The sequence below is a fragment of the Notechis scutatus genome, chromosome 3, assembly GCF_049901735.1.
Source record: "Notechis scutatus isolate UNSWTSFEM ecotype Mainland chromosome 3, rNotScu1.2, whole genome shotgun sequence".
Taxonomy (NCBI): domain Eukaryota; kingdom Metazoa; phylum Chordata; class Lepidosauria; order Squamata; family Elapidae; genus Notechis; species Notechis scutatus.
This window is the reverse complement of record NC_142011.1, coordinates 101,211,432-101,235,037: the sequence shown is the minus strand read 5'-3', so window position 1 is coordinate 101,235,037 and position 23,606 is coordinate 101,211,432. Positions and strand designations below refer to the sequence as shown.

The 23,606-nt window shown below is 36.4% G+C and overlaps 1 protein-coding gene across 2 annotated transcripts in view; it reads left to right on the top strand.

Moving 5' to 3' along the window:
* The window catches only part of HMCN1 (hemicentin 1), a 240,336-nt gene extending 218,345 nt beyond the window's left edge, over positions 1–21,991 (top strand). Inside the window, exons 93-107 of one of the 2 annotated variants that reach the window (XM_026669149.2) lie at positions 570–740; positions 3,606–3,755; positions 4,311–4,448; positions 5,035–5,156; positions 7,587–7,824; positions 8,702–8,764; positions 9,300–9,419; positions 9,850–9,984; positions 12,504–12,617; positions 13,225–13,350; positions 14,064–14,192; positions 15,711–16,061; positions 18,298–18,417; positions 19,474–19,600; positions 20,483–21,991. In XM_026669149.2, coding sequence (XP_026524934.2) covers positions 570–740; positions 3,606–3,755; positions 4,311–4,448; positions 5,035–5,156; positions 7,587–7,824; positions 8,702–8,764; positions 9,300–9,419; positions 9,850–9,984; positions 12,504–12,617; positions 13,225–13,350; positions 14,064–14,192; positions 15,711–16,061; positions 18,298–18,417; positions 19,474–19,600; positions 20,483–20,849 — 2,471 coding nt within the window. In that variant the 3' untranslated portion in view covers positions 20,850–21,991. The remainder of the gene's footprint in view (positions 1–569; positions 741–3,605; positions 3,756–4,310; positions 4,449–5,034; positions 5,157–7,586; positions 7,825–8,701; positions 8,765–9,299; positions 9,420–9,849; positions 9,985–12,503; positions 12,618–13,224; positions 13,351–14,063; positions 14,193–15,710; positions 16,062–18,297; positions 18,418–19,473; positions 19,601–20,482) is intronic. The other variant, XM_087960847.1, reaches the window with a different exon arrangement.
* Positions 21,992–23,606: the final 1,615 nt, after the last annotated feature.

Below are 23,606 nucleotides of genomic sequence, written 5' to 3'. Positions count from 1 at the left end.
ATAGGCATTTTGCATCCCAGACTCTGATTGAAGAAAAAAATTAAGGGATGTATAAAATCCACTCAGTTGATCTACTTTGGGAATGAATGAGATCAACACACTTTTGAAGAGACTGACCTGCTGTACCTATTTCTTAACTTGCAAACATCCATCAGACATCTTCTTTATTGCTATTTTACTACACAAAATAGATGTGTGAATGTGCATGCAATTTTAGTATGTTGTGAAATAGATATTAAAGATTGTGAGTAGAGGTCCTGAACTATATACAGTATAAGTGAGGGATCTCTACTCCATTCTCCAACTTCCTCTCCTTGCCTATTCTTGCTCTAGCCTGCTCTATTTCAATCATAGATTTTATGTGATCTCCCTTCATCTACCTTTTAACTATTGATAGACCTTTCATTCATTTATGCATTATTAGCAGTAACAGTAATATTTTCAGTTTTTATATAATAATTGTATTATAATAGTTGCATTTGTCATTACCCAAAAAAACCTCCCAAACTCTTGAGAAGCATTAATGAAACATTGTTAATTTTTTATGTTACTTCTGTATTGGTTTGCAGTGGATGGAAACTGGGGTCCATGGCAGCCTTGGAGTACATGCTCAGCAACTTGTGGAGCAGGGGAAAAGATCCGATCACGGTTGTGCAGCAATCCACCTGTCTCTAACAATGGACGTCCTTGTCCTGGAGATAAAACTCAAATATCCAGGTGTAACATTCAGGCTTGTCCAGGTACCTGTGCATATCCAAGTTTATGTCTCAAATGCTAGAGGGAAGGTGAAGCATTTTATGTTATGGGTAACTCACAACTCGTATTGGTGTTACTTTCCAAACAAGAAGAAAGCATATTCCGAATCCTAATCTACTTTAATGAATCTTTACTCTTGGATTTAAACAGCATGAGGTAGAGAGGTTAATGATTACTGGAATTGCAGCAGCTTTAAAAGGAAATGTAAAAGTTTCTCCTAAGGCAATAACTTAAGATGCAAGATACTATTGTCCAATTTGTGTCTTTTATTCTAATGAATGCTGATCCTGTCTATTCACTGAATGATTTTAACACTATTATAATGGTATAATGATACATGTTGACATTTGTAATGTAAATCCTTTGCTCTTTAGGTCTTTAAGAGTTGAACTAGATTCTAAATAATGCAGAGCTGGTGCAACTGCATTGTTTATTTCCATTATCTTTCTTGTAATGTTTTCTAAACCCACCACCCCCCACCAAAAAAACCATCTTGCACATTAATACAGATTGGAAAACACTTAGTGTGTTCCTCTTTTAGATGCGGAGGGAAGAAAGAATACAGCATCAGCCATACTTACTGTATCTTGAATTTGATGTTCAAATGAGAACATAAAAAGGGAATGAGAATAGCTAAGAAAAGTCCACAGCTAGTGACCATAGCTAAGAAAAGCACACAGCTAGCATCCTTTATCTGAAGACAAATAGGGTAGAAAGTATTAAGTTTTGTCAAAGCTGCCAAAATGTTGAACCATTGACATCTTAAGAATTCTGAAAAATAGAAAGATAAAGATTCATATAAGGCTGCCATAGTGGGCAAAGCCAACAACGGAAAGAGTTTTGCAGATAATGTATTTTATATATAAAATCTGATGCCCCAAACACAAACTTTCAATGCACATTTGAGTCTCACTTCTCACATATATTCTACAAAATTGCCACAAACACCGAATTAGCAAATCATGTGTGATTGCTCCTGGAGATTACAAATAAATTTTAGCGAGGAGGTGAATTCACAAACATGGAATCTGTGAATAATGAGGACCAAGTGTATGTTTTTTCTTGTTCAGGATCAGTAAATCCCCTCCCTCTCACACACATTTCCAGAAAATATGATTGACTCATCCCCCCTCCATTTTTCTTTAGATTATTTTAGATTATTTCTCCTCTATGTAATATATCTCATTCTGGCTTGCTCTTTTTCTCTCTCCAAATGAATTCCACATACAAATAGTTTCTATCTTTCTTAACATCTTTACTGGCTCCAATTCTTTCCTCTTTTTTTCTTCAGTTTTCAGCTTGCACCAAAGCATGCTGAAGAGGCAAGGAAAGCGAGGTTGTTGGAGGCCCAAATTCTGAGGCTTTCTTTTAATTTGGCTAACTATGGTTACTTGATAACCAGCAGCAAATGCAAGTAGTCCTTATTTAGCTACTGTATCATTTAGCAACCATTTAAAAGTAATTTTGTGACCAATATACACATTCATGACCTTTTCGTTTTGATTTTCAATTAAGTTGCTAGTCCTGATTGTGGTTATTAAATGAGGGCTTCCTGCGTTATATTGCTGACTCAGATAGATTTACTCAGGATATTTATTATGCTTCTGAACAGAAGGTCAATAGAGCACTTGACTTCTGATACTGCAGCAAATCCTTGATATTTTCTGGTATTATAACCATTTGTACTATTTGCAGCAGCATTACAGCAGAGACAGCAGAAATATAGTGAATCTTATATTTCACTGCAGATTTGCTATCTTTTGCTTCACTAAAAGACCAATTTTTGAGGTTAATATGTTCAGCTAAACTCAAAGAAGAATTTGGAAAGTATTCAAGGTTCCTGGCAAAATGTTGCAAATTAATCTAAAAGTTATTTATTATTTCTTTTTTATTAGAGCCATACAGAAAGTTTCTTAAGTGTTAGAAAGTGATTAAAATGCTGTGTAATCCAAGTGAAGTTGCTTGTTGATCCCCCTGAAACTTGTAAATTTGTAAACATAAATTTACAAAAATCTGATGAGGTTTGAAAAAACAGAGATGTCTCTTTTGTGGCCAATACTTGGAATGTTTTTTCCTCAGATGCAACAGAAGAACACAAAGTGGTTTCACTTGTCAGAATGATTAATATACTCTGGTGGTTTGGCTAATTTCCTACTCAAATAATGGCATAAACCCTGTCTGAATTCCTTTAGGAGCTTACTCTACTTTCCTTCCTGCCACATTTTGTTATGTTGGAACTAGCAAGCAGTGTTAAACAAGAATAATTTTTCACCTACAGGACTTTGCACCTCATAAAATGATATCCCTCTCTGGGCACCCGATCGGGTAAAATGTTTAAGTCTGATAGATGTGCAATTTGATTTTATGGTTCTCTAACAAAGAAAGGACTGTGGGCTCAAACCAGCACTTGACACCCAAACCCATATATGATTTTATTTAAAAAAAATATTCTATTTCAGTATGAGTTTTCCCAGACAGGCATATTATCAAACACAAGGAGACATACAGTTTAAAAACTGTATGGTTCTCTTATCCAGCATTTGTGATATGTATGGGAAATCCATAAATGGACTAATACAGTGTTTCTCAACCTCAAGCTGGCTGGGGAATTCTGGGACTTGAAGTCCACATATCTTAAAGTTGCCAAGTTTGGGAAACACTGCACTAACATCAAGCCACTGAGATGCGTATGCTTCTTGCCGTTATTTTCTTAACCAATGATAGCAGTTTCTCTCCGTGAATTTGTCTAGTTGCTGTTTTGTTTTACCATCATCAGTATGAATTCTAGAATTTAGTTGTATATTTTGGAGAAAACTGCTTTCTTTGCTTTCCTTTCCTTTCCCCCACAGGTGGACCCTCACATGCAAGAGGAAGTGTCATTGGACATATTAATGATGTTGAATTCGGAATCGCTTTCCTGAATGCTACCGTAATAGATGGTCCAGATGAGGATATTACAAGCGTAGAAGCCAAAATTACAAATATCCCTTGGAATCTTGGTACAGCTGTTCCTTTTATGCATTAATTATTTTATTTAACGTAGCAGATATACACCATTTGTTTTAGTTGTAATATTATAAATCAACATGAAAGGTTTATGTTTATCATGGCTACAACACTAGATATCATCAAGGTTTCATAAGTACAGAGCACATCTTATTTTTTCCAGGAGCATAGAAGCATTTAAGAAAATGGCATAGCACAAGACTAGTTCAGACCCTTGAGGGCCTATGTAGGTTTCAAACGGCATTCTGTCTATGCAGAAGGCCATCAGGACATTCGATAGCAGTGTGGGAAAATCAGAAAGCAGGCAAACACATTGAGATCCTTGTGCTTATATTCTTTATAATGGTGACTTATTCTATCCTTTTTCATAAATTATTTATGGCAGTCAAGAACAAAGAAAAAATATCCATGATCTTCAGGTTTTGTCAGCTAAATGTGAGAGGCAATTGCTTCTAGGATGTGATTAAGAAAAATGTTTCCCCAAAATTACAAATATCAAAAAGATGCTATGCTCCTAAACATCTAAAAATATGTTTTTCCTCCTAAAGGTCCTGTAATGAGAGTGCTGGTTTCTATTCTGAGTCCTATTTATTGGATAACAGCCAAGGAAATTGGAGCAGCTGTGAATGGCTTTTCGCTCACCAGTGCAGTTTTCAAGCGGGAAACACAAGTAGAATTTGCTACTGGTTAGTAAAACTAGGATACAGGTATTTCTTTTGCATAAGATCCAAAACATTTTCTTTTAGAAGTGTTTGTAATTAATTTGTATGAGTCCATGGAAGAAGTGAACTTACAGAATGAACCCAATGGCAGCAACACCTTGATAGCCCAATGTTGCTTTGTACTTTCCAAACAAAAATCTGTACACTAAGAGAAACTATGTTTTAAGATATGCATATTAAAATGTACAATAAAATGTGTGCAGCTTTTAATTCATGGTTTTAAAAAAGAATCCACAAACTAGTATGAAAAGTATGAAACAATTACAATAAAGTGGAAATTGTTAGATTTGTGCAAATTGTCAAGAGGCAGAAAGACATTAATAGCTGCCTCTCATTTGTTTAATGTTTTAATAAATATGATTGTGGTAGTTTTGGGTAGAAGCCATTCTGTAATCATTAGCAAATACGTATTTAAAGAAATTCATTTTTACAGACATTTAGTTCTAGACTAAATAGTTCATGTCAATTCATTTCACACTTAAGGTGTCTTATGAAAATATACCCCATGCTCACATCATTCACTCATCAGTACTATTGTTGAAATTCATAGGGGAGCTAGTACGAATGAATCATGTTGCCCGTGGTTTGGATTCAGATGGTTCTTTACTCTTGGATGTTGTCATCAGTGGCCATATACCACAGCTACAGTCAACAGATGATGTTAATGTAAAAGTAAGTCAAGACATCACTGCAATCATAAGTATAAATTAAGATTCTTTGCTATATATAGTATTCAGCCATATTCAACCATCACACACACACACACACCACACACACACACATTCAGATAATTGTCTAAAATGTCTTAGAATCACTGTCCAAAAACTGATCAGGCAACAAAATATTGTGTTTAGAAATGCCAAATCATGCATTTAATGAATATTATTTAATGAATATAATGCATAATAAACATTCTTTTATATGGTGGATTGCTTCCATTCTAAAGATATGCCTTCATTGGTGCTTCTATTTATCAGTTGCTTTATCTAGCAGCCATTGAGTCTCTCTCATCCTATAAAGTCTATTTGTTTCTTATTTACTGATGAAGTTTACTTCTAGAGAAAAAGATGTTTCAGAGGTTATGCATGAATGGATTTTGGTGCACATAACTTTTATTTTAGATATTATTCTAAAATAGGTACTGTATTAAAACTCTGAACCTGCAGAGTAGTGGGTTCAAAACTTCTTCTCCCAGAATCCCTCTGGGTCTTCATACTGGGCCCCTCTGGGCCCCACCTTTTCCTTTGAATAGCAAACTTGATAATTCCTTCTGTTACCACCAATCCTTTTGGGGGATGGGACGTCTCACTTGGCATCCCTTCCCTAATTCTGGTGTGTATGAGAGATACAGTAGTCATTCCTAGGGCTGCTTTTTTGGCAATTAAAAAAAAAACAACAACTGAAAAATTGGACCTAGTTTCCATGGTGACACCTTCAGTATTGCATTATTGTGGCTTGAGGATTCAGAATTGTTTTTAATTTCAAATATTAAAACCCAAACATTGAGTGTTGAAGAAATAAATTATCTAGTTCTGTACATCACAATGATACAACACATAACTTATTTAAAAAGAAAACATTCAAGAAATTGTAATGAAAAACATTGATGTATGCATTCTAAAAATCATGAACACAGCCTGAAGTACACTTCTGTAATTTGCACGGGTAAATAAGAACATGAGTGTAAGTGCTAAAGTCTCAAAAATCAGAAATGAAATCTAGTTAGGGTGAAGGTTCATTCTCCAAGCTTATGGATTTCTAGTACATCTAGTACACTAGTACAATATTTCTCTCTGAACATTATGCCTATTTCTATAGAAATAGTAACCTCCTGAATCAAATGTTCATCTACTTCAATTATATGGCTCTTTTTAGCCTTGAAGAGAGCCTGCATTAATCAGAAGTTTTGTGGATGTTGTGTGGATGATAAAAGCCCTTTGCCATTCTCTTTCCTTAGGTTTCTTCCAACTTCTGTTCTTAATTTTTTAAAATTACCTATACTTCTTTATTTCCAGCAGAGGGAGGTGCTGAAGTATCTGACTCCTCATGTGACCAAGAACATTTCTGCCTTCTGGGGATGTGGTTTAATAGTCTAGCACAGGGTAGTCAAGCTTTTTATACCTACCGCCCACTTTTGTATCTGTTAGTAGTAAAATTTTCTCTAACCGCCCACCGGTTCCACGGTAATGGTGATTTATAAAGCAGGGGACAAAACCCCTTCCGCCCACCATGAAAGCTGGAACGCCCACTAGTGGATGGTAGGGACCAGGTTGACTACCACTGGTCTAGCACAAAGAACTGGTTACTGTCCAAACAAGAACCAACCAGTGGGAATAAATAAATCACTGGTGTCATATTATGTTGCTGGAACACTGGCTCCTGTGAAAGGATAAATAAATCTTCGAGAATTGTTTTGGGGCTTGGGTGTCAAAGCACCAGATAGTGTTCTTTCTTCTTTTTAAAGAAAATATTCATGTTCCTTATTGTAGGTCATCTTCTGCTTATTGATTTCCCTCAAGGTAGTGCTGATTCTTTTTCCTTATTTTTTTGTCAATGTTCCATTGCAGGACAATAAGAGCAAAGAATCTGGGTATTTTCAAATGTAAAGACAAATTCGGTGACTATCTGGACTAATCCCTGCTTTCTTGGCAAGTTATTCCCCCCCCCACCCCCCACCCCGCCCCAGAAGTGGTTTTGCCCTTGCCTGCTTCCTCAGAAGGCAAGAATGTGACTGGCCCAAAGTCACCCAGCTGGCTTTGTGTGTAAGAAAGGGCTAAAACCCACAGCCTCCCAATTTTTAGCCTGGTGCCTTAAAGTGCATTTCTAGTTTATTCCAAAAGCCAGAAGTAAACACGGAACTTTGGCTTTTGCCGTTAATTCCTGCACTAAGCATAAAGCACTGATGTCATTCCTTTGGAAAACAAGTAACTGGTATCAAGACCAATTTCACCAATTTATTAAACCATATATCTACATAAGTATCATTTGAAATTTTAGATAGCAATTCTTCTTTAACTGTAAATGATTGTGAATTTTTGCATGCTGAACAAGGAGAATTCTGTTTGCAGTTTCTTCAGTTTAAAGCTGTGATGTTCATTCCAGGATTATATAGAAGATTACATTCAAACAGGCCCTGGTCAGCTGTATGCTTACTCCACTCGGCTCTTTAGCATAGATGGCGTCAGTTTACCATACACTTGGAACCATACTATTACTTACGATCAAAATCTTGGGAAAATGCCTTTCTTGGTTGAAACACTTCAAGCCTCTTCTGTTAAAACAGAATACAACACACACGAAGAAGCTCTGACTTTTAAAATAGCTGCCTCCATTATAAAAGGTATGAATTTTGAGGAAGGTAGTTACATACTTTATATTTATTTTTAAAAAATATGTTTTGTCCTTTTCCTTCTTTATAATTTAGGTCAGATCACACGTGAAAAACTGTCAGTAAAATGAGGGCATCTATATGCTAAAGTTTAATATAATTATATTTATCTAAATAAGGACCAAGTCAAATAAAAAAACCTTTGTAATGGTTGCACACAGACTTAGAAATGTTTGTCAGTAATCATGCACTCATAAAAGTTTTATTATCTTACCTTTTGCTTATTTTGTAAATAATTTTTTTTCAAGATAGAACCATCCTTTGAGAAGTTATGACCTAATCCATCCTGGCAATTTTGGTTACATCTGAGCAATTGAGTACCAACATGATGTGATGGGGTGATGTTCTTTTCTTATAGTCACCTTGAATACAAATGTTATTTTGGACTTATTTTTTAAAGTGTGATTCATAGAGATACATCATGTACTTTTTGGGTAAATATTTTAGTTCTGAATAGAAACTTTTTGAACTAAGATGCACAGCAAGTCTATTAAGGGCTGCCATAATAGAAAAAAAAAATATGAAATTCCACTAGCCCAACTGACTTCTCAACAGAGAATTTACAACATGAATTTGGTAACCTTGATAGTCAGCAGTTTAGCCTCTAATGAAATACCTCTAGTAAAGAAGAACCTGTCATTGTCAAGAACTGTTTTGTCATTATGATTACAGTAGTTAAAATCTGTTTCCAAGCCATTTCATCCATTCAGTTCTATTTCTAACCCCAGGAGTAATAAAAAAAGTGCTTTCCATCTTTGAAGTGGCTGTCTTCTGAAAGATAAGAGTAATAACTTATATCAATCTGATTAGCCATTCCCTTCTTCCACAGGAGATCACAGCAACCAGTGCCCTAATGGGTTTAGTTTGGATTCTTCTGGTCCCTACTGTTCAGGTGAGAGAACCCACGAATCTGACCATTGCCAAAATTGCAGTACACCATATATTCTCCTTCCTCTTTCATGGACTGTTTTCCCCCCTTTTGGTTATCAAAACAAAAAGATAGTAAAGTACTGTTTGGTATAAATGTCCTTCCAGGTGTTTATTTACTTTTTTTTTAAGGGTTATTTTCAGTGGTGGAAAAATCCAAAATTGCCTGAGGAAATAAACTGGCAGATATACCTGAAATTCTGAAACTAGCTTTTACAATGTGCTTTAGAATAACATGTTCTTTTAAAAAAAACTGAATTTAAGGTTTTTGTCTTTTCTGCTTGATAATGGGTGAATTCAAACAACATATAATGGTTCCTGGTTTCTTTTCCTTACTATTATTGTAAGGGTGCTAGCATTGTGGGGATTTCTTCTTGTGGGGAATAGAATCTGGGGATGTGAAAGATAAAGCCTTTAGCAGACTCCATGCAGCTGTTGGGCTACAGATTGTACTCTTAAGTACTTAGCTATCTGTTAATTATTCTGTTTTTCCCTATTAGATGAAGATGAGTGTACAACTCAGAAACCATGTTCCCATATATGTCACAATGTTGTAGGAACCTATTACTGCTCCTGTCCCAAGGGTCTTACTATATCAGCAGATGGAAGAGCATGTCAAGGTAAGCATCGTTTTCTGAAAATCTCTTGGAGGGCAATCAGTGTCCCTGAAATCTCTCCCTAGGAGAGACCAAGGAGGGTGAGACCATAACTTCACTAGTCCAGTTCTACCTCATGAGCAATTATTTGTGGCTGGCGGTTGTTCTTAATTAGGGAATTGGGGACTCAGAAACAACAATGAAGATTAAAGGAGCCATAGATTGAAAAAGAATAAAATGGTTTATCTCTAAGACCAGAGGGTAGCACAATAGCTGATAAGCTGCAATATATTTTTTGGATTATGCCCTTTTAGGCTTCTTCTGTATACTATCTTTTCCTGAGAAAATGAATGCTGCTTCTTCCATGATGATATATTGAAATATGTCTATTCTTCAACCGAGCCTGTATTGCCATTTGAACTATATTATACTTTTGTATTGCTATTTAATGCAGATATTGATGAGTGTACCTTAGGGAGGCATTCATGCTTGGCTGGCCAAGATTGTGAGAACATTATTGGCTCATATCACTGTGTGGTTCAATGTGGGATTGGTTTTAGAAGAACACCAGATGGATTGAGTTGCCAAGGTATGGAAATGACTATATACACCAAGCACTTTCATTAAAGTGTAATGCTTCATTAAAGTGTAATGCTTCATTAAATAATACTTTCATGGGGATAAATTGTTCCCTAGAATAGTAAGGTATTTTTTTATAATTTCCAAGTAACCAATATTATTAATAGTCTTCCATTCAGATGAGCTAGGGATAATATATGCTAGTAAATTTCAATCACGCGTCTTCAACTTGGGCCTTATTAACTGCATTGAACTGATCTTTCAGCAATCATTACATTACATAGCATCATTCCCATGGGACATTTCTGGCCTTCAATTTCAAAGCATTTGCTGTTGGGGCTGCCATCTATGAATAAGCTACTACTTAGGAAAAGTTTTAGGCTAATGATTATGTCCCTGAGGCACAAGCATGATTCAGTAATTGAATTTTATACTATTCATAGCATTGTCTCATTTCCAACTCACAGCTGAGGGGGTTTAAGGTTGTTTTTAGAAAAATAGTACTTTTTCTCTTTTTCCACTAAAAGTTTGGCTATGGACATCATCTAGCATATTCCAACAATAATGTGGTTGCTGATGAGGCCAGGGAACAGGATCTGCCCAGCTTCTGTTGGCCACTTTAGACGAGAGGTGGTATTCAGCAGGTCTGGAGAACTGGTAGCGGAAATTTTGAGTAGTTTAGAAAACCGGCAAATGCCACCTCTGACTGGAGATTTTACAGTATCCTTCCCCTGCCACACCCACCAAGTCACACCCACAGAACCGGTAGTAAAAAGAAATTGAATCCCACCACTGCTTTAGACTGTTGTGAGTCTGCCCTCTACCCTCCATTCAGAGATGGATTTTGGCCTGGGCCAGAGGACAGACTAGACATCTAATGTCTTCTATGGCCTAACTAGCACTGTTTGAAGTGGATTACTACTTCCATCCCCAGATTTAATGCATGAGTGCGCTAATCCTATTAATTAGGAGAAGAAGCAGAGCCTGGGGTTGGAGTCAAGAGAGGAATCAGACTGAAGTCATTATGTTTCCACAAGTGATCCCAGTCCAGTCTCCCCCTTGAATTTTATTGATTATAATCTAGCACCCATTTAATGCAGATCATCAGTTGACTAGATCTTGTCTATAACTTTAAGGAATAAATCTTATTAACTGCAACTTAGCATATAGTCCTGATTCTTCTTACCTGACAATTAACCTGAGAAGAAAGTTTTGCCACCTTCAAATTGGTTTGCTTTGGTTACCAAAGATCATATATCAGTCCCCTCCCCTTCTTCTAACATATAATGTATTATATAACAGGTATGGGCCAAGCATTGATGACTTTGATGGTGTTTTCATTATTCAAAGTTGACTTTAATAATTTTCTTATTCTTTATATTCATTTTTACTAATAACATTTTAACTTATCCATGCTTGACCATTATAAGACCATTATAAGAAAGGTAGGATATAGTCAATTAAAAGATAAAAGGTATATCAAAATCTAAAACAATGATAATTTTTAGAAAGCTAAAAAATAAAATACAAAGGATATATAACAAAAGTCTAAAAAATCTAATAGGAGGAGTAGGAGCATTAAAGAGATGTAGAAGAGTATAAAGTTGTATGTGACAGATTATATCTATCAAATTACAGAACACTCTAGTGCAGTGGTGTCAAACTCAAGGCCTGTGGGCTGGTTGTGGACTGTGGGTGCTTAAATCTGGCCCATGGGGCCAGCTGGGAAATAGCAAAGAACTGGCCCACAGTGCCTCTCACAGCCAATAGGGGTGGTATGTGTCCCCCACATGGCCGGTTTTTGGCCTTGAGGGCCTCCTGCAGCTTTTTGCCAGCCAAAACAAAGCCAGCAAAGTGTTGCAGGAGTCTGCTTAGACCAAAAATAGGGTGAGGGGGGCACACGTCCTCTCCCATACCTTGTTTTAGCCAGAAGGGTGCTGTAGGAGATATCCATTCTGTCTTCGTGGAGGAGAACTACAATTCTGATCCAACCCCTGAAGAAATCCAGTTTGACACTCCTGTTGTAGTGTGATGAACTTCTTGTTTACGGCCCGGGCCATTTTCTGATGGGTTTTAAGAGCTGCTTCACAGAGCCTGGCAATATGACATGTTCTAGAGGGGTTTGGAATCTGAAAGTAGGAGGGAGGCGTAGAATTTGGAAACCTGGATATTTGTGCAATAATGATAAGCTGGGGATTATACATATCTGTCTGTAATACAGGCACTGGAGAAGCAGATGCTCGGTTGCTTTTGTGTGTCCAGAGACACGGGGTCATTGACTCCTTGGATAAGGAGTTTTCCTGCAATATACATAGAGGAGTAAAAAAAATGGCAAACCTGTGCAACCACAAAGAACTACAAAGATATATACTTTTTATGATGTAATAAACCTAGAGGCAGAGTAGAAGTAATCTTTCCTTCCTTCTGGGTTTTACTTTTGCTTGGCAGCAAAAGTGCCAAGTAGTTTTCTAGCATTATAAAGTTTGATGCAAAGAAACAGGTCAAAATGTTTTTATTATTATTCAACAGATGTAAATGAATGCCAAGAGTCTCACCGTTGTCATCAGCATTGCTTCAACACCATTGGAAGCTTCCACTGTGGATGTGATCCAGGCTATCAGCTGAAAGGCAGAAAATGCATGGGTACAAATTTTACATAATCCAAAGTGGGACTGGAATGGCTTTTCACTTGTGCGTGAATACTTTACCCAACATAACCAAATATACTTGTATACAGTGGATTCTGAGCAATTTATTTCCATGCTTTTTGAAGTGTAGTTTTTCAGTGTGTTGATATAGTCATTATTCCTGAGCTTGCACTCTGCATGTCTTAAATAAAACAAGTATTTTGGAAAATTCATGACGTACATATACCTATTTCCTTTTCTCTTCAAGATCAGTTTACCTATAAAACAGTAGATGTGATTCAGTGATGAATGGGTCATTTTAGACATAGAAGCCCTGAGAGATGTCCTACTAGCAGCCTTGAACTTTCCAGTTATTCTGCTCCATTCAGATATTGAGAATGTCAGCTGATGTGATTCTGCATTCCCTTTTCCCCAATAGGGGGAAAAATCTCTATTCTCCTAATGTGGCTCATTCCAATAGCATTGTCCACTGCTTGCAAATTAGATGCTATCTCTCTCTCCTGTTTTGGAGGAGATGGAAAGATTGTCCTTTGAACAAATGGGGCAACAGTGAAATTTAATTATTTAATTTCATCTTGCTTTTCTGTTTTTGTTTTAAAAAGATGTGAATGAATGCAGACAAAATGTATGCAGACCTGACCAATTATGCAAGAATACACGAGGTGGCTATAAATGCATTGATTTGTGTCCAAGTGGAATGACCAAAACAGAAAATGGAACATGTATAGGTTTGTACATTTATTTATCATATTATTTTTAGAGTATAACAGAGAACAAGCTATTTCGATTATCTCTCCCTCTTTCTCTCAAATTTGTGAATGATAGTCATGGATCATTGATATTACCAAATATAATCATGAATATTACATGAACCTGTAATGGTCACAAAAAAATCTAGATTCTCTAATACCTTTTTCAACTAACACATTTAATTGAAAGACCTTAGCCTTCATGAGTTGCAGCTTACTTCATCATATCACTATAGCCACTCTATATATATCTGATGAAGTGATCTGCAGCTCACAAAAATCAAAACCTTTAAATAAAATGTGTTAACAGGAAAAAAAATCAGTTTTCTGACTTTTAGCTGTCATAGGCTCTCTTCCATGTTATTCCTCATTTCCTGCTGGTGAAAAATATTCTGACATTACTTTTTAAGAATATAGGCAGTGAAAACGAGCAGATTCAAGATAATTCACACTTTCCTTAGAAGGCATCTGGTACTAATTTGACTAACATATAAAGTCCCTTTCCATGAAATGGGGAGCCATATAAATGTGATTAATACATAAATATTTTTAACTAACACGTAAATATTTCAAAACTGAAGTATGATGAAAAAAGCAGTCAAGGAAGGTTTACAACCCTATAGGTATTTATTCTTATCAAGAAAAGGACACGTTTTCTTTTTCCTAATGCAAGATGTTGTCTTCCTCATCAGATGTTGATGAATGCAGAGATGGTACTCACCAATGCCGATACAACCAGATATGTGAAAACTCAAAAGGAAGTTATCGGTGTGTGTGCCCAAGAGGCTACCGATACCAGGGAGTTGGAAGACCCTGTGTGGGTAAGTCAGAATCTGGAATTGTATAAACTTTAAGGCTATCTATAGATAAGAATTTGAATGGCAAATCATGATTTGGAGCATGTGAACCTGGGAAAGCCTTTAATAAGTTCATATGATGTGTGTTGTCCTCTTGTGCTCCAGATTACATTATTTATTTATTGATTGATTGATTGATTGAATTTATATTGCCGCCTATTTACACATGGCGACTCAAGGTGCCTTGCAGACTATAAAACCACATTTAAAACAATAAAAACTAACAAAAGAATCAAATAAATTAATATAGTACAGTATAACAAAATCAGCCCCCACCTCCCACCCCCTGCCCCAGTGACAGGAGATCACATGAGCCATTTAATGGGCTCCATCCTGCTCCACGGAGAAGGCCCTTCTTCTGGGTCCCACCAGGTGTATCTCCCTCGGGGATGGGACCTGCAACATTCTCTGCTGCCCCACTCTGAGGGTCGGGTAGATGTGACCGGCAAGAGATGGTCCTTCAGATAACCTATTCAAATTATGCTATTTGAATTTGGATTATTTTCAGAGCCCTAATAAATATGAATAATATTCTTTTGCATATCATCTGCTATTGGTAGCTGCCTATGAAGCTCAAGGTGCTATTCTTCTTGAAATTAATACCATAGTTTCCAGAGGATTGGGTTTTTAAGACGTTTACTGTGGGAAAAAAACCCATCAACGTCTAATTTCATGCATGGTTGCAGAAAAATCCAAGGAAATGTAACTATTCACATTTACCTGGGTCATATTCCTCCCCACAAATGGGCATAATGGAGCGGCAATGGGACTCTCTGTCCCATAAATGGTCCCTACTTCTAACAGGCATTCATATTTCCTGTCTGTATAGGAAAAAGCTGACTTTAATACTCCCTTTAAAGTTCATGTGCTTTAAACATTGTCAGTGACCTATATTGCAATCTTAGTAAGAAAATAAACAAAAAATAATTTAAGCATGAGACATCTTTAACAGAAAAGTGAAATGCTTTCTTTAAAGTTCTCTACAGATTCAAGTGTAGTACACTTATATATTTCAATTCATTGTCATTCAAAAGATTCTATATTTTAGAATGTAAATTGGTCCAAATTTCCTTCAATGTTGTGCCCAGGTAAATTTAGACAGGATCATAATCCTTGTCTTGCATGAGAGAACACTTGAATATCATTGCAGGAGCCTTGCAACTATTTAAAGATTAAGATAATACTGAAAAATTCAAGTTCAAGAAAAAGCAAGGCCTCTATTTTGTTCATTGTATGCAGAGATCACTTAATTTGCCATAAAAGTGTGCATGTTTAGCTAGGGTGATCACATGGCTTTCATCAAACGTTGCACAAGAAGATTAATGCATGTACTGTCTATGTTTAGTGGTTTTAGAATCACATTTGTAATTTCAGCATTTTCCTCAGACTGATGAGTTTTTATGTTTTGTTTTTGTTTATGTGTGTTTTTCTCCTTCCCCTTGTCACATGGTGTGTTGCTTTGGAATCATGTCCCATGAGCAGACATTAATGAATGTGAACAAGTGCCTAAACCTTGTGCGTATCAGTGTGCCAACATCCCCGGCAGCTTCAAGTGTATCTGTCCTCCTGGACAACATTTATTAGGCGATGGCAAATCTTGCGCTGGATTGGAGAGGTTCCCAAATTATGGCACCTATTACAATAGCTATAATTATGTTCAGTTCTCCCCCATGAGAGACAACTATCGACCTCAACAATATATCAGGCACTCCTCCAATCTCTACAGCTCCTACTCAGAGTATAGGAACAGCAGAATTCCCATCGCCAGGAGTAGAAGAAATGTTAGAGTGCCTTGCCCTGAAGGCTATGAGGCAAGAAATAACAAATGTATAGGTAAATGTCACACCTGTATATGTGTGTATATGTATGTACTGTATATGTCTGTACATATGATGCATATTCTTTCTTTTTTGCTGCTCATTCCACCAACAAAGGCAGGTTGTTTGTCATTGTTAGAGTTCATCTTTAAAGCCTTAAAGGCCTGTCTAGATGAATGAATGTATTTCTTCATTTATTCCTGCCCAATTAGAAAGATACTTTCAAAGGTTCTTCATTGGATGCAGTGGCCAAAAATGAATACAATAAGAAGCTGATTATTTTCTCCAAACTGTGCAATGCTGTTGATAGCAAGATACATCCAGGATCTTCATTGCTTAAAATTATACCCAAAACTAAGAGCTTCTTCTTTCAAAATACTATTATTGGAGAATTTTAAAATGTATATGTTAGCTTAAGAAAGTACAAGTAATCTCTTAACTACAGCTGGGTTCTGGAAACTCTTAAGGTAAGCAACATGGTTGCTAGGTGAAACATCATATCACCACAATGACTTAGGACGTCACTTCTTCTGCTGTGGTCATTAAAGAAGTCAAACATGGTCATTAAGTGAAATGTCACATGACCATGACTTGCAATTTCATTCTTGGCTTCTCCCTTGATTCTACTAATTAGAATCCAGCTATGAAGTGTGTGAGAATAATGATCACATGACCACAGGGCATTGAGATGGTTGTAAACACTTGCCAGTTGTGAAGCACTTGAATGTCAGTCATGTGACCACAGGGTTGCCATGTTAAGTGTGAGGACTGCTCACAAAGTTACTTTTCTAGTGCGTTGTAACTTTGAACAGCTGCTAAACAGTACAATTGTTAGGTGAAATCTGCATGGTTTTGCTCTGTTAGTTTTATATCTATAACTGATTCTGAAGACTCTTTACTATAGTGAGAATAAAAAAAGAAGGAGGAAATGGAAGGAGGAGTTGCTTAAAAAAAGCAAATGCACCAAAAGGTTCAAACATGGGATTTGTTCATTTTCAATGCAGCCATTAAGAACAATAATTTTAACATGTGGTACAATTGCCACAAACAAATGTAAAAATTAGGCTGATAACTCTTTCTTCCATCTCATTAAGAGTTTTTAAAACATGTCAAATTAACATTTTATGATCAAATTAAAGGATATTTTAAGATATTCCTAGCAGTTGCATCTTTTCCCCCTTATTCAAAGGAAGATGAAGGGATCCATTTCCGCTCAACATGACAGGATATATTTTTTTTGGTTCACTGGATTGGAACCCATGCAGTGCTTAAAAGAAGTTTAAAAAACACTAAGGGCATGAGCTGATTGGTACTTTTTCATGTGAGTAAAAGCACATTTGCCCAATATTTAAAATGTGTAGGTGCCAGAGCACCCATATCCTAGACTATTGGATCTTAACCTGTGATCCACGGATCCCTGGGAGAAGGTGCAATGTTGTCACAATCTTGAAGAAATGTTATGATTTAAATTTTGAGTTAAGTCTTGGTTATGGTTATGGTCCATTTGGCCACAAAAGGCTCTTAAAGGAGGTCCTTGCTGAAGAAATGGTTGTGAACCACTGTCCTTCATGAAAGACTAAATAAAAAAGTGGATTACCCTGATGCTTCAGGTCATATTCTTCTGTTTTATAGCAGTTTTGTTTCTTCCCCAAAGTTCCCAAATCTATGATGAATAGTGTTGTCTGATTTTCTGAGTGAAAGATGCTAAGCTTATTGAGACTGTGAAGGAGGCCTTTTTACTCAGTGAGGGATTTCCCCTAGGGAGTTATATTTTACACTCCTGGCTCCTAAAAGACAGAAGTAAGTTGGGTGGTAATGATTCTGTCCTCCTGTGCCAGCCTTCAGATTGGTGTTGACTGAATCTCAGGCTTTGAGTCTTCTCACTTCTTCAGACATACTATGGTGCTGACAGACATTTTTACAACTAGCAGTTATCAACTTTACATTCTCTTTACTTTCTGTTTTGAAGGACTGGACAAGAGGCTCCTTGTCTAATAGTTGAAAGGACTTCGAAAATAGCTTTATATGTCAACCTCAAAAACTTTAATTGTGGCAGGATTCTTCAGACTTGCTAAACTGCATTTTCTAAGAAAAAAATAGTCTAAATACAGCAATAATCTAGTTGTATATGTCTGTGTCTGTGTGTTGGAATTTAACATTTGGAATCCTGCCTTAAGTGAGCTTTCCTCTCTTAGCCTGTCACTTTACATAAAATCTTCATGTTTGGGCTTTTTTCTTTAACATTTTTGCAGACATTGATGAATGTGAGAACAGAGGTGTATGTCAGCATGAATGCAGGAATACCTTAGGGAGTTACCAGTGTTTTTGCCCATCGGGTTACCGAATCATGCCCAATGGAAAAACATGTCAAGGTAAGAAAATGTTTTGACAGAGGGGAAGAATTAAAGCATAAGAATTAAAATTCATCAATATAGTTCATCAGTGCCTTAGAAATATGTTTCACTTGATATTATGATAGATAGCAAATATCTTAATGCATTAATTGTTTCAGTAATGGCCTTCATTCATGTGAGAGTTTACCAAGAGTTGTCTTTAATGTAGGGCAGGGCTCTTATCTGCTCATACTGAAGAGTACTAAGCTAATTAGTCACTAAGAATATAGATGTAGGGGGCACGATGGGTCAGTAGTTAAAGATGCTGAGCTTATCAACTCGAAAGTTGGCAGCCTGGATTCTGAGACCCGAGCCCTGCCTGACAGAGTGAGCTCCTGTTACTTGCCTCAGCTCCTGCCCACCTAGCATTCGAAAGCAGGCAAATGCTAGTAGATAAATAGGTACCACTTTGGTGAGAAGGTCACAACATTCTGTGTACATCGGTATATCATGCTAGCCACATGATCATAGAAATGTTTTCAGACAATGCTGGCTAAGAGACAGAAATGAGCACTGCTCCCTAGTGTCGGGCACAACTGGGCAAGGGAAAGCTTTATCTTTATCTTTAAGAATATAGTTAATAAGGAAAGGGAACAACTCCTTATAGGAGCATGAATAAGATGACTGCAATGAATCGCAATTTTGGGACAAGGTATTTTCATTTTTTAAAAAATTTAAAACTTTGGGATCTCCAGTAGAGTCTGTTACAAAATCATAGCAAGACATGGGGAAAAGGAAATGAGTGTCCACTTGGAATTAAAATTTGTAACAGTTAGCTTTCTCTCTCTCTCTTTTTTTTTAATCTTATGTTTTAATATATTTGGTGGAAAGCAAATCGCTCCAATGGAAAGAAGATATTTATTTTATTTTATTTATTCATATGCATATTTTATAAAATATTCCTTAGCATGCATGACAATGATGGTTCTGTGTTATTCCCTGTTGGTGCTATTTATCTGGGATGCAAAGTAAAAAAAGAAATTGAAATCAATGAATGGTCTATCTGAAATTGCTATCCCTTTTGAATCATATCAGATGTAGATGAATGCCTTGAACAGAACATCTACTGTGGACCAAACCGCATGTGTTTTAACATGAAAGGAAGCTATCAGTGTATAGAAACTCCTTGCCCTCCAAACTACCAACGAGATCGTCTTTCTGGGTATGCTTTATCTTCATCTCTCTGTTTTTCCCAGGTGTTCTTTGCATTTGGTAATTCAGTAGAGCATCACACACACACACACAAACACACACACAGAGTTACATACTGTCCTCATCTATCATGCACAATTGGAACCAACAAGTCGATCTTTAAACAAAGTGGTCAATAAGGGATACTGCAACAGTGCTTATGTTCAGCTTGCCATTGCTTTACAGACCTGAAAAGATCACAAATGCAAGGATTTACAAGTTACTTTTTTAAAAAATCACTGTTGTTACTGTGAAGGGTTGGTTAAAGAAGTAACAACTAAGCAAGGGATACTGGTAACCTTGAAATGCCAACTGTATTAAGTACTGTTTAATGTTAATTTAACAATCTACTTAAAAAGTCTCTCAGTTTGGGTAAGCTGAATGTGATGACTTAAAATATACATTTATTTTAATTTACATATATACATTCCTATCACATTGTTCCATTTCCAGATAAACATGTAGTGCAAAATGGAATAAGAAAGAGTAAACTGAGTACAACATAAGAATGCTTCTTCCAAAATGTTCTCACTTCAATTTCATCACAAATCAGACTTACTAGAGACAATGTATCTCCATCGCTTTTCCACATGTATATTTGCATACATTTTTATTTAAGCCATGTTTTGAAACAGGCAAAACTGTTTAAAGCTGATACTTACTTGCCAACATTCTTGTTCATTTATTTCTATATAAATAATCAACAGAATCACCTAACTATATTATGGATCCAATCAATCCAGGGATGATCTGAATTTTACAACTGTGGATAAGATTTGATGAAGTAAGGTAAAGAATAGTAGAAATTGATTAGATTACTTCTACACTAATACACACAACTATTTCTTTTCAGATCGTGCCTCAAGAACTGTCCAGCCAATGACTTGGAATGTGCTTTGAGCCCTTATGCCTTGGAATACAAACTTGTCTCTCTCCCATTTGGGATTGCTGCCAATCAGGATCTAATCCGATTAGTTGCCTACACTGAAGATGGAGTCATGCACCCAAGGACCAGTTTCCTTATGGTGAATGAGGACACGAGCATCCCCTTTTCACTCAGAGATGAGAACTTGAAAGGGGTGGTGTATACCACGAGGCCTCTGCGAGAGCCAGAGACATATCGGATGAGAGTCAGAGCTCTTTCTTACAGAAGTGATGGAGCCATTGAATATCAGACCACTTTTATAGTCTATATAGCTGTGTCTGCTTATCCTTACTAGGAGAAGCATTGCCCAAAATAATCAAAGTATGTTAACCACTTACATACATCCCACTGGGTGTCCAGAATGACTGCCTCATGAATAAAAAATTGTAGACTGTGCAACTTAGGAGAAAATGGTGCTAGGTTTCTTAATTCTGACTGCCAATCTTGTTGCAATAATGCCATCTTGACAAAAATACCTGTAGTCTATGATTATCATTGGAATCTTTACACATGCTTTATTTATTACACTGGAGCAATCACCTCCCAAAGATTGTTCTGCTGACTCTTTGGAACTAGTTAGCGATAGTAATTAGGCAATAATTTAGTGCTAAAAGAATGACATGTAAGGATGTTTTTATTTCTTCCCCAAACATGAAAACAAAATAATGTCCATGATACAGTATGAAAATAAATATGGTGTAGTTGTTGTTGTTTTTACAAAATTACAAATGTTTGCATAATCACAATAGTTTTTATTTAACACTTGGTGGAGTAACTTTCCTGAACATGACACAATGACAAGATAGTAATTGGTAATAATTGAAATATAATTTTAAGAAAGGCAAGACAGGTTGTGAGAAACCCAGACAGTTGGCTGGACATAATACACAGCAGCAATAACAGAATAACAGAATTGGAAAGGACCGTAAAGGTCTTCTAGTTCCTGCTCATGCTATACCATTTCTATACAATTGGCCATCCAGTCTCTTCTTAAACACCTCCATCCAGTGATGGGGCACCTACAACTTCTGAAGGCAAGTCGTTCCACTGGTTGATTGCCCAAGCTGGCAAGTCTCCTTAGTGCAAACAAATAGTAGCCAATTTGTCCTCCAGAGGTGATACATCTATCACATGATTAAAAAATAAAGTTGCAATAAATCCCTAATGCAGGAAACATATTTGCCCTTGCAGTTTATTGGTACTTTATATGGTGTACAAGCTAGGAACAACAGCTAGCTTTTGCAGTGGTTATTTAGAATGGGAAATCTGGTGAAGTGTGCAAAGAAGGGAATTCAACTTTCTTCTTCAAGTGTTGATTAAAGAACTTAAAATTATATTAAAACTTGCTTACCCCAAATATCAAGTTTGGTTTAAAAGTGTTTAGATGTCAAAACACTGTATAAGGTGGTAATAAACTCTGGAAGTGATTTTTGCAAAGATGTATTCTATTTTTATGAAAGTATATGTGTATATAAGTTTACTTGTATGTGTTCTCTATACAATGTAAAGGCCTTTTTTTCTCCTCAAAAAAGAAAAGAAAACAAGTGTTTTACCAAAGAATTTTGTTTACGCAGTGGTGCTAACCAAACAAAACTTCACTTTCTCTTTTTTACTATTAAATATAGCAAGGTTGTTATAAATTGTTTATTATCCAATGTTTCCTAAGTCTGTTTCATTTTCTAGATTAGTGCTACCAAAAAATGGTTACCAAATTGTGATTTTTTTTCTTGTGCAAGATATTGCACTAACGATATCATTATAAACTTATATATTTGTAATAATATTGAGTTATTATAATTATTACATTGAATTAAAATTAAACTATATATTAAGATATAATACAAATAAAATCCAGTCAAAATTAGGTTTTGGAGTAATGCCACTACTCCTCTGAGGAGCATGTGCTCTGCAACAACACTCATATTTCATGTCATGTGAACTGAACTTACTGAATTTACTCAGTATTCCAGTTTCTAATGACTCTGAGCAACCTACATTTGCAAATCAGGTTAAAAACAGAATGTCTAAAAGATCAAAATATCTCTGAATCAGGATTATCAATTAATTTACCAAAACTCAAACTCACCCATAGGGAGCAATACAACCCTCAAGGCTTATTGCAATTGCCGTATTTAAGTTTTCTGAAAACCAATAAGGTCGAAGTCACTTAAATTTTTGAAGGAATGCATTTCTACAGAAGGAGAATAGCAATGGAAAACACTTACATTCCCTCACTGAAGGGACATAGAGGAAGACCACATTACCAGTTCTAACTAGATCAACAGTTAGTTGATCTACTGTGAAACACTGCCTGCTTCTACCAGAGCTGCTACATTCTAGGTTATCTGTAACTTTCACATGTTCTTCACTGGCAATCTCATGTAGAATGGTTTGCACTTAGTTTACTAAGGCGAGTATGACTAATGAGAACTATTCCAGGAGAGATTGTAACTAGTGCACAAGATGGAACTGTGCAAAGAACTTCTAATCACAACTGCTTATTCACTGAGCAATAGCTTTGAGTTTAAGATGACTCTTAAACTAGTTCTGTCTGTAATAATTAAACTATACTTAAGGTAAAGATAAAGGTTCCCCTCGCACATACCTGCTAATCATTTCTGGCTCTAGGGGGCAGTGCTCATCTCTGTTACAAAGTTGAAGAGCCAGCACTGTCCAAAGACATCTCTGTGGTCATGTGGCTGGCATGACTAAATGCCGAAGGTACACAGAATGCTGTTACTTTCCCACTAAAGTGGTCCCTATTTTTCTACTTTCATTTTTACATGCTTTCTAACTACTAGTGTTAAGTTCGAAGAATAAGGAGACCAGATATCTGACCAGTGACTTCAACTCTTTAATAATAACAGGAATAGGAATAGAACAGAGCAACTCTATGGGCAGCAGTAACCCTTTTATAGGGTTGGCTGCTACCCTATTAACCAATAACCTTTGTGATAAGTTCAAATAATAACCAATAAGGAGTGGCCTCATCCTGACCAATCCCTGTTCGTTGTTTGAGGACCAATCAGGTGTGTAGGCCTTCAAACCCTAC